The 16,379-nt window shown below is 43.3% G+C and overlaps 1 protein-coding gene across 1 annotated transcript in view; it reads left to right on the top strand.

The window, feature by feature from the left end:
• LOC138972484 (uncharacterized) overlaps positions 1–15,843 on the top strand; it is a 39,405-nt gene extending 23,562 nt beyond the window's left edge. Inside the window, exons 3-11 of the mRNA XM_070345114.1 lie at positions 7,591–7,623; positions 8,000–8,215; positions 8,843–9,814; positions 10,625–10,830; positions 11,684–11,813; positions 12,818–12,991; positions 13,379–13,547; positions 13,694–14,347; positions 14,629–15,843. Of these exons, the coding sequence (XP_070201215.1) occupies positions 8,051–8,215; positions 8,843–9,814; positions 10,625–10,830; positions 11,684–11,813; positions 12,818–12,991; positions 13,379–13,547; positions 13,694–14,347; positions 14,629–15,125 (2,967 nt within the window). The 5' untranslated portion in view covers positions 7,591–7,623; positions 8,000–8,050 and the 3' untranslated portion in view covers positions 15,126–15,843. The remainder of the gene's footprint in view (positions 1–7,590; positions 7,624–7,999; positions 8,216–8,842; positions 9,815–10,624; positions 10,831–11,683; positions 11,814–12,817; positions 12,992–13,378; positions 13,548–13,693; positions 14,348–14,628) is intronic.
• The last annotated feature ends 536 nt before the right edge of the window (positions 15,844–16,379 follow it).

The following is a 16,379-nucleotide window of genomic DNA, read 5'->3' as shown; positions in this document are numbered from 1 at the left end:
GCAGAAGGTGGGCGAGATTGTTTTCATTGTTATTGGTATGGCTGTTGTTTACTTTATTGCGCGTGCTGTCAAATCTTAATATTCTGTCATTTAAAAAACCATGAGTGATGCTTTGTTATCTAAAATATATTATTCCCCAAAAGGATACTGGAAAGGAAGAACTGCTATTGACAAGCTCAGTGACGCAGCAGGTGTTTCTCAAGATATAGCAAAGAAATGGTTGTCAAAGCAGGCAGTTTGGCAGATCTATTTACCTGCACCAAGAAAAATTACACGACCACACTTTGTTAACATTAAACCGAATGACACTCATCAAATAGACCTGCTGTATTTACCGCATGACACAGTCAGAAGGAAGAAATATAAGTATGCACTGACTGTAGTTGATGTTGCAACAAGATACAAAGATGCTGAACCGTTGACAGAGAAAAGTGCTATAGCTACAGCTGTTGCCCTGCAAGAAATTTACAGACGTGGACCACTAAAGTATCCCAGAATGATTCAGTGCGATGATGGTAAGGAGTTTAAAGGAGCTGTCAACCAGCTTCTGTTAAAACATCATGTTACAGTGAAGAGAGGTATTCCAGGAAACCACAGGTCACAGGCTATTGTTGAGAGCTTTAACAAACAGTTGGCAGAAAAACTGTTTTCATATCAGTACCATCAGGAATTTTTGGACACAGAAAGTAAATTGCGTAACACTGAATGGGTCAAAAGATTACCATCAGTACTTAGAGCAATGAATCTGGAGGTATTTAAAGCTACAGGGTTAAGACCAGTTGATGCAATCAAACAGAAAACAATACCTGTTGCTCCAAAGTCAACAACACCAGTGGCATTACTACCTTTCAATCAGAAAGTCAGATATTTATATGCACCCGGTGAAGCTGAGGGTGACAGCAGGAAGCGTGCAACGGATCCAATCTGGAGTATTGACATTCATGAAATCAAGAGAGTAGTAGAGACAAATCCACCTATATATTACTTGAGAGAACCAGCACCGCAAAGAGCCTTTGTAAAAGAGGAATTACAATTAGTTCCACGTGGTACAAATGTTAAATGATTTTTTATTTCAGATTTTATAGTGTTAACAAAAATGGAAGCTCTGAGAAAGAATTGCAACTTCATTTTTTTAATTTATATTTTTATTTTGAGTTATAAAATCAAACTCACAGCGATGGAAGACTCTGTATTAGAATCTTTATCGACAGTATTTGACACCGTTGAATTACAAGTAACGGATCCTCAAAATGTGCAGTCCAGTGTGCAAGACGCCATTGAACAAATTCCAAACAATTTGTTGATTGAACCTCCAGTAAAAGTGCAGATAGTCAGTTTAATAAAATACAAAACAGTCAGTGATGAGGTGCTAGAAGTTCATGTTTCAACCAGACAACTAGCACTTAATTCTATGGCAGAATTGAATGGAAACTGGGCAGATGAAATGATGAAACGGTTTGAGCAAGCTGCAGAGGATGCAAAGATGAAAGGATCCGGATGGTCAGAAGGTGAAATTCTAAAAATAGAATTGAAGCTAAGTAAATTTGCCCCCATCAGAGGTAGAAGTTACATACCTTTACCTCCTGCTCTTGTCAAAAAACGTGCTGTGCTGAACATAAAGAATGATGATGACAAATGTTTTATGTGGTGTGTTCTGGCAAGACTGTACAGTGTAAAGAAAAATGCAGAAAGAGTGTCTAACTATCATGCATACAGAAATAAACTAAACTTTACTGGTATTGAATTTCCTGTCAGCATTACAAGCATTGACAAATTTGAACAGCAAAACAAACCCATCACCGTAAATGTTTACACGTGGGATGAGGAAGATGAACTGAAACCAGTCAGAATATCAAAGAACTCACCAACGATTGGTGATTGTGATACTAACCATGTTGACATGTTACTAATGACTGATGGTGTAAAATATCATTACACTTTGATTCGTACAATGAGTAGACTGATGGCGAGCACAAGCAATCACAATAGTAAACAAGACTTTTGTAGGCGATGTCTCTTGCGTATTCCATCAATTCATGCAGCACTTATACACAAGCAACATTGTAAGAGCGTTGATGATGCGGTTGTGAAGTTAACAACACCACCGCCAGACAGCAAAGTGTATTTTAAGAATGTATGCAAACTACAGAAAAGTCCTTATGTTGTTTATGCTGACTTTGAATCTATCATTGTGCCATATGAAGGACCTTTACCAAAAGACCTACCTAAAACAGTAACTCTAAGTAATCATCAAGTCTGTTCATATGCATTTATTGTTGTTAGTTCAGATGGTAAACATTCTAAACCGCAATTGTACAGAGGACCTAATGCAGCAAAGAACTTCTTACAGCAAATGAACCAAGTGCGAAATGACTGCTCCAAACAACTGAATCTTTCAGACATTGTTATGAAACCTGAAGACCAAGAACAGTTTAACTCTACCACACAGTGTTGGATATGCGAACAAAGTCTAACACCAAACACAGACAATCCAATAGTAAGAGATCATGATCATGTAAGTGGGCAGTTCCGAGGAGCAGCACACAGCAAATGTAATCTACAATTAAAGTTTGATCCTAAGACTTGGAAGCTTCCAATCTTCTTCCATAACTTGCGCGGTTATGATTCACATCTGATCATGCAGGCAGTAACTGATGAATACAAAGCAAGATGCATTGCGCAGTCTTCAGAAAAGTACATGGCCTTTACTCTGAATAGTTTATACTTCTACGATTCTGCTCAACATCTGATGGGAACACTTGAGTCTTTATCTTCATCACTAACTGCTTTCCCAATCACATGTAAGTACTTTGACAGTGACTTAGTTAGAAAGGGAGTCTATCCATATGAATACATGGATTCGTGGGAGAGGTTTGATGAAGATGAGTTACCACCAAAGGATGCTTACTTCTCACGGCTGAAGGGTAAAGGTATAAGTGACGAAGACTATGAACACGCTAAGACTGCATGGAATAAATTAGGATGTAATACAATGGGTGATTATCATGATCAATATTTGTTGGCTGATGTTTGTTTACTTGCAGATATATTTGAGAATTACAGAAGAACATGTATGAAGCACTACAATCTAGATCCTTCACATTACATATCTGCACCAGGCATGAGCTGGGATGCATTTCTTAGATTTACAGGAGTAAAGATTGACTTGCTATCAGATCTTCCTACACTTCAGATGATTGAAAATGGACTACGTGGAGGAATCAGTATGGCTTCACACAATTACTGCAAAGCCAACAACAAATACTTGGACGACTTTGATCCTATGAAACCTTCTAATTACATCATGTATCTAGATGCAAACAATTTGTATGGTTGGGCAATGTGTCAGACGCTTCCACTTCGGAACTTTAAGATCTATTCAGGACCATTTTCACAATGTGTTGTGCTGACAATATTAAAAGCAGGCCCAGACAGTCGAAAGGGATGGATACTAGAAGTTGACTTAGACTATCCACTATCACTTCATGATCTACATAATGATTATCCTTTAGCGGCTGAGAGGTTAAAAGTAAACCCAAGAGAACCTCCAAAGCTGGTGCCCAATCTGTTTCACAAAAAGAAGTATGTGTGTCACTACAGACTGTTACAGTTTTACATTAGACATGGATTAATTTTGAAGGCTGTTCATCGTATAATTTTATTTGATCAAGAACAGTTTATGAAACCTTACATCATGAAAAACACAGAACTGAGAACCAAAGCCGCTGATGCATCAGAGAAAGACTTTTTTAAACTGATGAACAACAGTTGCTTTGGTAAGACAATGGAAAACCCACACAAGAGAAAGGATGTTAGACTTGTTACAAGAGAAAATGAGGCCATCAAGCTGACATCCAAACCACAGTATCAAGACTTTAAATACTTTCATGAACAGCTGTATGGTATCTTAATGAAAAAACTTGTAGTCAAGCTTGACAAACCAGTATTCATAGGCTTTACTGTGCTAGAGTTGTCAAAACTGTTGATGCTTGAGTTTTTGTATGATTATTTGAAACCAAGATATCCCAAATCGAGAGTACTTTACACAGACACAGATTCATTCTTACTTGACATTCCAGCGGATGACATTTACAAAGATCTAGAAGCTGAAAGTCCTGCAGTAAAAGGAAAAGATTCTTTTTATGACACTTGCGACTACCCTAAAGAATCACCATTGCACTCAAATGTTAACAAGAAGGTTATTGGAAAGATGAAAGATGAAATGAATGGGAAGATAATTAAGGAGTATGTTGGATTGCGTGCAAAGATGTACAGTGTTGCAAGTGAGAAAGGGGTGGTTAAAAAAGCAAAGGGTGTAAGCAAACAGGTTGTAAAGTCGAGCATATCGCATGATAACTACAAGGAAGCACTGTTTCAGAAGCGAGTGTTTCACCATGACAACCCTAAGATCAGTTCCGCGCTTCATCAGATCAACACAACTATTGTAAACAAGAAATCTTTAGATGCTAATGACACAAAGCGCGTTTATTCATCACCAGAATATTCTTATGCAATTGGACACTGGAGGACAAACGCGACTCCAAATGTGTGTAATAAGAATTTTTGTCAATCGGGAAAACCCGCTATGACGGGGAAGTGTTTGTGAAAGGGGAGTAGGCTTTGTTGAGTTTCAAAGCAGCCACCAAGTACACTTTTCAAAGCTTGATTCAATAAACAAGTTTTAATATTCATGAACCACGTGATACACCAGAACCAATCGTGGTGGAACAATATTAAACAAGTCATTTGCATAAAGTGCACTCGGTGGCCGCCTGAAAAGGCAGCCTAAATATTGAAGCGTAGTGAAGCGAAGCGTTGGAACAGAGTGACCCAAGCCGCCGGTTTACCAGCAAGACCTACCGTTCACGCGTGAACGGTACTATTTTTAGAATCCTAGAATTCTTGAGAATTTCGGAGCTGGCTTGTTTCTGGTACACATACAGGCAAAATTGGTCATCACTGAGTTTGTGTAACACAGGAAGTTGTGAAATACGTCACCCTATGGGAGGGGGAGACGGCAAAATTGTTACCAAAAACATCATAGATTGTATTGTGCAGGGTCAACTGCAACAAACTCAAACCGAGCCATTCATACCTAACTGTATTTGAGCGACTTATATACCAACATTTTTATGTCTTATTTTGAGCACAGGTGTAGGAAAAATCATATAACAAAGTCTTATTTATTTTCTAATTTAACATTTTTTTTACAAATATGACCATGGTCTTTTAAACATACAGTGACATTAAACATTGTTATGTTAAAAAAAAGAAAAAAGAAAGAAAGCTTTTGCGCACAAATCAGAAATACAGGCCAAACCGTGAGTTTCTGTGGCAAAGCGCGACAGAGGAAATTGCACTGGTTTTATTTTTAGATCAGTGGGAAATTTTCAAGAACAGACGCTTGCATTTGGATGTGTCCAATGATAGTAGGTTTGGTTGTGATCAATCAGAATAATGTAGGCAGGGATGTCGTTAGGCGTCGGACATATAACGATGAAAATCCCCAAATGTCAGATTCACATTGCCGCATGTCGGTCAGATGTCCTATCGTTTTAGCCTGAGCGTGGTCATTGTCCGATATGTACTCCATTCCTTCGGACAGCGCGATATTCGTTAATTTTCATTTCAAGATACAAATCTTCTAAAAGACCGAACGCTCTCGTGTTCAGCTGACACTGAAGTTGCCAGTGCCGTATTGATCTTTTCTTTTGTTGGGAATTCCCGAACCGTCTGGTGCAGCCACAGAGATCTGCAGCGCACTGATCTAAACTGAATAGTGCATGCTACAGGAGTACGGGAGACAACTCCAACTGACTAAATTTGTCGTCTGCTTTTGTTTTCGATACGAGACGATTATTTAGCTTGAACACCTGCAACGGCTTGTAATTTCCGTGGTTGTATGAGAGAAAGGGGGAATGTACGTTCTGGGTTACTGATTCCGACAGACCCGGCATTGGTTCAAAACAACCTTACTTTACTGTATTTTTTTTTGTATGGATTTATGCAGTATTTTTCTGATTTTGTCGCATGTTTCATTTTAGTAAAAGTTTAGTCCAGAAGCCTATTTTGCGTTAATATTTAGGGTCTGTCGGAATCGGTGAGCCAGAACGTACATTCCCCCTTTCTCTTAAGTCCTTTGTACTGGAAACTTGCATTCTCCCAGTAAGGTAATAATTATATTGTACTACGTTGCAAGCCCCTGGAGCAAATGTTTGATTAGTGCTTTTGTGAACAAGAAACAATTGACAAGTGGCTCTATCCCATCTCCCCCCTTTCCCCGTCGCGATATAACCTTCGTGGTTGAAAACGACGTTAAACACCAAATAAAGAAAGAAAGTCAGGTTTGAGGCACAAAGTGTACGAGGAAAAAACATTCTCTCTCAAGGGTGGAAGTAAAATGTCTGCCAGACTCAACAAATAGATTAGGCAGCCCATGATCACTGTTGTGATTGTAGTTGAAGTTCTATCGGATTTGTTGTTGGCTATGTTGTTGAAGACGTATAATTATGTTCTCGAATTTAAGTTGATGTTGTTGTTGTCGTCGTCGTAGATGAAACCAAGGTTGTAACGTGTCTTCTTCTTCTTGGTGTTCGCATCATTTGCGTAAGTGCGTGTACCCGTGGTTTGTTAGAATGCGCCGTGCGGCCCGGGTCCTCCGTCTTCAGCATTCGGGGTTTTCTGTCGGGGTTACCTCACCCTTAGCTCATGGCCCGTACGTCCTACCCTGAGAGCACAGGGGGGAGGATTTGCCGGGATCCCACCCGGAGCCAGTTTGGTCCGCGGCCGCAAGCGGCTGATTTCCATATCTGAAGACCGTTCCCCTATCCGCCACCCGGGGACGCGCTGGGTTGGGGGTGGTCGCCCCACTGAAAATCCCACACTGGGTTAAGAAAGATCAGCCTGTCCCAGGGTTGTAACGTGTCAAATCAATCGTGTTCCACCTGCAGTTTATCAGTGTAAAGCTGTTGTTGTTGACATTGTAGTTGTTCTTGGTTTTCGAGTTGTTGTCAGTGTTATTGTCGTCGTTGTAAAGTTGTTACCCAGTCGGATAGAAACAAATAAAAACTCAAGCCTGAGTCTTTTTTTTGCAACTCCGAACATTCGGCAGCAGCACACTCTCTCGGCATGATGTCGGGAGCACGCGCGCATCCACAGCTGCAGCAAAGACGCACACCGAGCGTTGCTACTTTCGCTTCTGGTTCCCCCTTGTGACGTCACAGCCAAGGGCTTGCCGCCGCGGGGAATTTGAAGTCTCGCGTAGCAGACGAATTTGGTCGCTTTTTGAGCATGCATTTTGTGTAAAATTAGACTGATGCAACACAAAACCTGAGATTTACTGATCGGTTTTTGCATATGTAGATGCTTACCTATATCATTAAATCAACCCCAACTGCTTTATCTGACCTTAAAAAAGAGCCTGTTATGGTCCTTTAATTGTAAACCAGGAAGTAAGAGAAGGGGATTTTGAGTGTTACATAATAATCAACTCAGATCATATTACAGGGAGGTATACGTGCCGACAAAGAGGAAGTTCTCCCGTACCACGGGCACACATGTTGGTATCACTCTCCGTCTGATTTGTTTCAGTAATATACGGCAACCAGGCGTACTTGTCGTAAGGTATGTCTATGTTTGTTTGACTTTAATTCTGAGTGAGTGTGTGTGTGTACGTGCGTGTGTGTGTGTGTGTGCGTATGTGTGTGTGTGTGTGTGTGTCAGTGTGTGTGTGTGTGTGTGTGTGTGTGTGTTTGTGTGTGTGACAGAGAGAGAGAGAGAGAGAGAGAGAGAGAGAGAGAGGGGGGAAGAGAGAGAGAGTGAGGGAGAGAGAGAGAGAGAGAGAGAGAGAGGGGGGAAGAGAGAGAGAGTGAGTGAGAGAGAGGGAGAGAGAGAGAGAGAGAGAGAGAGAGAGAGAGAGAGAGAGAGAGAGAGAGAGAGAGAGAGAGAGAGAGAGAAAACAATTGAACTAGCTCGGTGCTCAAGGCAGACAACTCTACAGGGCAGCTGCTGTGACAAGGGGGAATACATGCGACACATGTAGCCACGGAGGATGCAGAGACCGACTGACCACACACAAGGTTGGCATAGGGTCCAACAGTATCACCCCAAGAGTGTCCGGAGAAGACATGGCGGCCCCACCACTGCCAACCAAAACCACCAGCAGGGGCTCAAGAAAACTCGATATGATCCGTCTACATCAAACCAAGTGAAGCTGGTAAGTGTTTTGTTAAGACTCAATTTAAAATGGCGGAGTCGACTTTGCAAAGCTTACTGCCCAAAGCTGGCCACACGGAGCGTTTGCACGAAATTGTCGGACTCAATGAAGAACCACCTTTAGGCTTTGTTTGCCATTGCTGCCATTCTTGTTCAAAAGGTCCTTTGGTCCGTGCTATTTGCTATCGTGTCTCTTCCCACGCTTATATATGGATTTCTTATAAATAGCACAGCGATCACAAGACTAACACGTACATCTGAAGTACAACCTATATGACAGGCAGACAGACAGGCTGTGCGAGGTGAAACACAGATATACAAATATACGGAGAGAGAGAGAGAGAGAGAGAGAGAGAGAGAGAGAGAGAGAGAGAGAGAGAGAGAGAGAGAGAGAGAGAGAGAGACTGAGAGACTGAGAGACTGAGAGGCTGAATAAATGAACAATGTATGATTTACGAGGATAACAGGTTAAAGGAACAACACAATTGTCCTAAAACCTTCATTGGACAAAAAATCCATAACCCACCCAACAACAACCTGCAACATTTGAGTGGGTGGGGGGGGGGGGGGGGCAGAGTGAAGGAAGAGAGAGTTTTCCCGACCAATTTGTTTTTCTTTTGTCACACAGAGGTGTATGTCTCAGTGGTCGGCCCACATTCACCGCCAGTACCCGCACCCTCACAGCAGGGCTTACATTGTTCCTCCAGTGCACTTCAACCGCTTGCTGTACCAACACGTCACTATCGGCAGCCAACACGTCACAGTACCCAAGCCCACAGAGCAGCTCAGTGACGTCAGAGAGGACGAGTCACAGCAACGTATTCACGCCGTACTCTCTCGCCTTTGTGACGTACACGGCTCTGATGACGTCATGCTCATTATCTTTAACCTTGACTTTGACAACTACCTGAACACCCCAGACACTGCCGGCGACGGGTGTGAAGAACGCAAGAAGAACACTGATGCAGAAATACAAGAAACTGAAGGAGACAAGAGAACAGGGGCAGCTCAGTCCAGTCATGCTTCACACAGGGAAAAAACACTACAACAGAACGGACACTGTTCGACGTCTAACCCAGACCACAGAGGAACTGTAACAGAAATATATGTATCTCAATTCCCAAGACCGCGTGACCAGAACAGAGAGGCAGCTCAGTCTAGTCAAGCTTTACGCAGGGAAAACACTCTGCATCAGAACGGAGACTGTTCAACACCCAACACAGACCATAAAGTTACCGTTACCGAAGCAGACTTATCTCTGTTCCGAAGACCTCGTGACCTTGACAGCTCACTACAGCGCGGGAGGTTCGACATCCTCATCATCCACCGCAAGAAAGGGGTCATCCTCTTGAAGGTCAAGGCCATGGGAGACGCTTTCGGCCTGTCCAGTGACCTCGACATTGGCGGGCAGTTTGCGGTGATCAGGAAAAAGGTGGAGCGGTCATTGAAACAGTTGGACAAGGAGGAGGCGGTGGTCAGGCAGCTGGTGGGGGACGTTGTGGACGTGACGTCACTGCCGGTCACCAAGGGGCTGGTGCTGCCTAACCTGGCCAGACAGACAGTCCGTGCCGCCCTCATGCAGGACAGGACGCTTTGCCAGGTAGGAGGGAGGGCTGGGTGAAGGTGGGTGGAGGGAGGGCTGGGTGAAGGTGGGTGGGGGGAGGGCGCACTATCCGCACAATTATCGTGAGATGCCATACGTGTGTTGACTAACTTCAAGGCTAGACAGCATATGGGGGAAGTGGAGGAGCGGGCGGTGTGTGCGTGCGTTGGGGGTGGGGAGGCAAGACAGCACGTGAAACAAGTGCAGAAGAAGAAAACAAATGGATTAAAACAGTGCAGTCAGTCTGTGTAACCCTGCTGCACGACGCTAAGCTTTGCCAGGGTTGGTGGGTGTGGGGTGTGGGGGTGGTAAAACAGCATTTGAACAAATTCAGAAAACAATAAAACCAAGCAGACAATCTGCATCCTCCTGCTTCATATGGAGAGGGGGGAAGGCGGGTGAACTATCGGCAGAATTATCGTGCGATGTCATACGTGTTGGTCGGATTTCATGATAAGACAGTATTTGAAACAAATACAAAAGAAACATGAACACACATTTACCTGACCGAATAGCTCTGTAAGATAGATTGGGAAAAGGGTATGGAATGGACTGACAATGAACATTGATGGCTTACACGCCAGATACGGCACTGAAGTGAATCAAGCCATGGATGACTGAGCGGCAACACAGATTCCACTTCTTTCTCGTTCCTGAGGAAAACATTGCCTCACAATGTAAAGCCTAGCCACGTGAATACGACAACACACAAACACACAAACAGAAACAAGCACAGCTGCCAGGTCGCAGTCTGCTGTCTCCCCTGTGACGAAATGAATCCTTGATATCGGCGTGGTTTTGTTCCAGTATTTCTACCAGAGTCTTGGAGTGGACGGCCTGGAAGCAGCACTTGACCGGTGCATTTATTCTGAGCAGTTGCCGCCCATCGGCCGGTCTGTTGACGTCACTAATGACATCATGAATGACATACGTCATCAGTTTTGGGCGAAGCTAAAGGAAGGTGTACAGTTTGAAGGATTAAGTGACGAAGAATACGAGTCCATCATTGCGCGGTAAGTGCCTTGTTTCCAACATATTGACACACGTATGAGAGAGAAAGAGACTGAGAGAGTGAGAGAGAAAAAGAGAGAATGGGGGGGGGGGGTGGGGGGTGAGAGAGAGAAAGAGAGGTAGTGAGAGAGAGAGAGAAAGAGAGAGAGAGAGAGAGAGAGGGGAGGAGGGAGGGGGAGGGAGGGAGAGAGGGAGAGAGAGAGAGAGAGAGAGAGAGAGAGAGAGAGAGAGAAGACAAGACAAGACAAATCTTTATTATCGAGGGTAATAGATACGCAAGAATATTGCTTTTTTACATCCAGCCCTAGCCCTAATATAGGGTCAACAAGAACAGAAAACAATATAATCAAAGAACTATCACATCAAACTTAACACATTATACTGTATATACAGATACAAATTTAAAAATAAATTGTCATCCTGCATTTTTAGTGCAATTGTCAATGATAAAAAGTGTCACATTTTAACATAACTTAATTTAGATCTGAATATTATTACAATTTTGTTTAACATGCATATACATTTTAAATGAATTGATGAACCATTCAGCACATGTTTTGTTGCATTATGTATTTGAGAGAGAGAGAGAGAGAGAGAGAGAGAGAGAGAGAGATGGAGAGAGGGAGAGAGGGAGAGTGAGAGAGTGAGAGAGAAAGAGGGGGGAGGGAGGGGGAGGGAGGGGGAGGGAGGGGGAGAGGGAGAGGGAGAGAGAAGGGAGAGAGACAGAGACAGAGAGACTAAGAGAGATTATTTTACAAAGGGGTAATTTGGATCATCATAAATCATGTTGTTTCTTTGATTACCAGTGTGCCCCAGTGTCTTCAAGACAAATCATTGTGTGTCTGTTTGTCCCAGGCTGTGCGGACCCGCCACCCGACAGTACGTGATCACAGCACGGACACCACGTGCCAACGTGGCGACACTGTCACAGGCCGTCATGGAGACCGCTCTCTGCTTCTCGGACCGCGTCCTGACTGACCGACAGGTAATGACGTCATTCTCTCTGTCTGAAAGGTCTTGTTGACCAATGTCGGTTTCTTCTTTAACTGTCTGGTGTTGCCCCTCAATCTTCTTCATCCAACCGTGTCCGTGTTCGTTCCGTTCAGTGTTGCTTGGGCTTGTTGTTGGCCTTTGTTTTTGTCTGTTTCCTGATGAAGCTTTCATGAGTATAGAATTATTTTGTTGTTTAACTTTTTGGAAGAGGTGGATATTGTTCCGAGTCGAAAATAAGTTTGAAGGAACCTTCTACCTTTGACTGTGATATGCAATATAGAGAATATGATCAATGCTGGGCTCTTGAGTCAGGCAACACACATACAAATAAATATAGCAATCTAGCTTACTTCCCGGTTAGACTGTCCGATTCACCGCCATCAATATTTGTTGTTGTTGATAATTTGGACACATACACAGAACTGACAGCTCTATTGAGATTGAACAAAATGGTGTTGAATTGCTTTCGCAAAGTACACCTGTAATAATCCTCAATATTATTTCCATGAATGTTATGCAAGGCTGAGCATTGTGGGTATTGGATCAACAGCGGTCCTAACTTGGTTCACTTAGAAACATTGAAAGACACGACGGGCGCAGTGGCGTGGTGGTAAGACGTCGTCCTCTTAATCGGGAGGTCGTGAGTTGTTCGAATCCCGGTCGCTGCCGCCTGGTGGGTTAAGAGTGGAGATTTTTCCGATCTCCCAGGTCAACTTATGTGCAGACCTGCTAGTGACTTAACCCCCTTCGTGTGTACACGCAAGCACAAGACAAAGTGCGCACGGAAAAGATCCTGTAATCCATGTCAGTTCGGTGGGTTATGGAAACACGAAAATACTCAGCATGCCTACTCAACGAAAGCGGAGTGAAGCTGACTATGCTCTCAGAGCATAGTGTGGGGAACCCAAATGGGCAAACGAGCTCACACGTAATCAGACAATTCTGGAAGGCTGAAGAATAATAATTGAAAGACACACAGTATATTTTGCTCAACAGGTGCAAGTTCTGAAGGACTCATACCGCCGATTGTTAGTGACGGGACCAGCAGGTACAGGCAAGTGGTTGGTGCTGTCACTAAAAGCCTCGCAGTGGCTGGAGGAGGGCAGGACAGTGGTCATCGTCAGTCTGTGGGAAGGCAGCGACACTGTCTCACAGCTCATCTTCTCACAGGTACACTTCGTTTTAGTTTACTTTTACATCTGTTTAAACTTGTCACTCTGTTTTATTCTTTTGATTGTTGGTTTGGATTAGAAAAATATATACAACAGATACAAAAGATACAAAACTGGAACTCTCGATGTATCAGCGTTTCAAATTGTTAAGCCTTTCTTTTATAAGTTTTAAAAAACAACACCATTCAAACAAAACTGTACTTTTTAGAAATAATCCTGAGAAACTAAAACCACAATTTCAAAACCATCCTGGACAAGTGAACAATCCATCTCTCATAATTTCTGCACTGACCCGGTATTATTAACAATGTTTCACTTAACGAGTGGCCATCAACTGCAATAATCTTGTTCCAACTAACGACCTGGGCGTTCGGATTGTTTTAAGCTCGAGGGACAGACGAGAGCACACGGCCACCAGCCTCATCTTGTGCTAAGTGGACAGGGAACGAAAAATCTAGACGATATTCTGACGGAAATCACATCCTGCCGCGCAAACAGAGACAACGCCCCACACACGAAGCAACCCCAGCAGACGTTCTTCCAGCAGCGAACAGGTGAGTAGATCTATGGTCATAGCTCCACCTCTCTCACAGATTCGTTTAAACAATGTTCAATTCTGTTTACATAGTCATGAAATTTACAAACATGTATATATATGTAAAACAACAACACACCTACGGTTTATTGTGGTGTCTCACAGATTCGGACATAGAGGAAGACAGCGAGGAAATGAGTCATATTCAACACAACCACACAATCCCACTGCTGAGCAGAACAAACACTACATTTGACCAGCCAGCCTGGGGGTTGGAGGTAAGTAATCACTGCGGGATGAACGGGGAGGGGATATCTACTGACTTCAACCAGAGCATCCAGGTAACGAACAGTACAAAACACAACTCAACCAAACCAGCCCAGCCAGCCCAGCCAGCCCAGCCAGTTCGAGACACACATGAGACCATTCACTGCGTGCTACCAGAAGCCCCCTGGTTCCTCCAGCACTTTCTTGACAGACTGGAGCGCGCGGTGGGGAGGGAGAGGGTGGTGGTGTGGGCATCGTCATCGCGGTCCACCACGGTCCCCACCCCTTTCTCCGATGTCACCCTGACCCAGCCCCTTCGCTGTCCCCCCGTAGTCGTCAAGGAGATTGAGAAGAGCGTGACGCACGAGATGTTTCAGAAACATTGCTACACCCCACTCGACACCGCCTTTCTGTCCGGTACGCCGTTCCCCTCTGACGGACCTCCGGTGAAGCGGATTAAGCACGTCGGTGACGGACACAGCGGAGAGGTGTGGTCCTGTCGGGCGTGTGGACTGGAGGTGGCGCGCTTCCTCACACATGACTTACAGCTTGGTGAGTACAGTGGAACACCTTTAACACCTCCAAACATCTGAACAATCTGGTCTTACAAAGGAGGGAGTTTTTCAATGGGTGTACAGTGGCTGTGATGTCACAGAGAAACCGATAGCAATATTCTGTGTTTTGTTTAGAGCTTCCCCTACATTCCCCCTTCTCAATTAAATACATTTACATCGGCCAGAATGAACCAGGTTTTTCAGTGTTGTTTTAAGGCAGGAAAGTATCAACATTATGTTAGACATTGTTCTGAACAGATGATGATCGCATTGTTTCAGGTTCTCTTCAGTCCTCTACAACAACCGGAGAGAAACAACAGAAGTCTCTGCGCTTTTGTGACGTGCTCATTTCGGGCTACATATTGCGTCACGCTGACGGGGACCACAGCATCACAACACGCCATGTGACGTCAGCACGAGACATGGACACAGATGAGGACACTGCGTCCTCCCAAATACCAGGGTTTCTCACAGGTCTCAACACAGGGGGCGTTCTGTATGACGTCATCGGGGGAAGCGATCCGGAGACAGTCGATCATCTCATTGAACCAGTAAACCCTGACCTCGTGCAGGTAGCAGAACCAGAGAGCATCATTGGACTTGAACGTCCAGTCGTGGTTGTCATAGGAACCAGTGACGTCAGGAAGACGTACCCGCGTTACGTGGACCCGACCTGTGACGTCATGTCTCGCTGCACGGCGCAACTGGTGCTTGTGGGCGAGACGGGTCCAAGCCTAGAGAACATGTTCACTGACACTGTACGTCTTCATGACTGATTCGACTTACGCACAGCTACACTGCTTGTGCTCTGAAATGTCGACAAAGCCAGCTCCACTGTCGAATGACCACTTTTTGAGTGTCTACAATTGCCCACAAACTTGGCTTGTTCCATAACTGAAACAGTATCCAATGTAGGCTACCTTCATTCTTTGCGTGTATGCTTTCATTCATTCAGTGTATTTTCATTCATTTAGGTCTGTTTGTATTCGGTGTACCTTCATTCAGTTAATATATTCTTTATCACTTGGTGTACACTCATTGTTTAAGGACTGATTAAGTGTACCGTCATTTATCGACTGTATTCTTCTTTCAAGTTTACTCTTATTCATTTCGGGAGTTTAGCTTATTTGGTGTAACGGTATTGCAACCCTTTATCATTTAATTTGCTTTTTCATGTGGGCCCGATTGGTATGCTCTCATTAAATTATTGGTACATTTTATTCCTTAAGGCTGGAGTCTACCCCCTAGAACAGGAAGTAAACAGAAATGGTAACTCATACAACAACAGAAAGGTCCAAAAGATAAACCAAATGCAACACAAATGATTAATATCAGGTATTCATGTTTGGGGACGTTTTTACATTTAGTCAAGTTTTGACGAAATGTTTTAACGTAGAGGGGTGAATCGAGACGAGGGTGTGGTGTATGTGTGTGTGTGTGTGTGTGTGTGTGTGTGTGTGTGTAGAGCGATTCAGAGAAAACTACTGGACCGATCTTCATGAAACTTGACATGAGATATCATCAGTATGGTATCTCCAGACGGGTTTTTTTCATTTTTTTTTTAATGTCTTTGATGACGTCATATCCGACTTTTCGTGAAAGTTGAGGCGGCACTGTCACGCTCTCAATTTTTAAACCAAATTGGTTGAAATGTTGGTCAAGTAATCTTCGACGAAGCCCGGACTTTGGTATTGCATTTCAGCTTAAAGGCTTACAAATTAATTGATGAGTTTGCTCATTAAAGTTGTCATTAAAATCGATTTTTCGCAAACAGATTTAAAATTGATTGCATCGTATTCTTCATCACATTCTGAATCTAAAACAATATACATATGTCATGTTTACTCTTAAAATGTGATCACAATTAACGAAAATAGATTAATTAATCTTACGATTAAAATTTGAGAAATCGATCCAAAAATAATTTCATCTTATTCTTTATCATTTCCTGATTCCAAAAACATATAAATATATATGATAGGTTGGATTCAAAACAAACAAGCTCAGAAAGTTAACAAGAATACAGAAAA

The sequence above is a fragment of the Littorina saxatilis genome, linkage group LG8 (genome assembly GCF_037325665.1).
Source record: "Littorina saxatilis isolate snail1 linkage group LG8, US_GU_Lsax_2.0, whole genome shotgun sequence".
Taxonomy (NCBI): domain Eukaryota; kingdom Metazoa; phylum Mollusca; class Gastropoda; order Littorinimorpha; family Littorinidae; genus Littorina; species Littorina saxatilis.
This window is presented reverse-complemented; position numbering and strand designations above follow the sequence as displayed.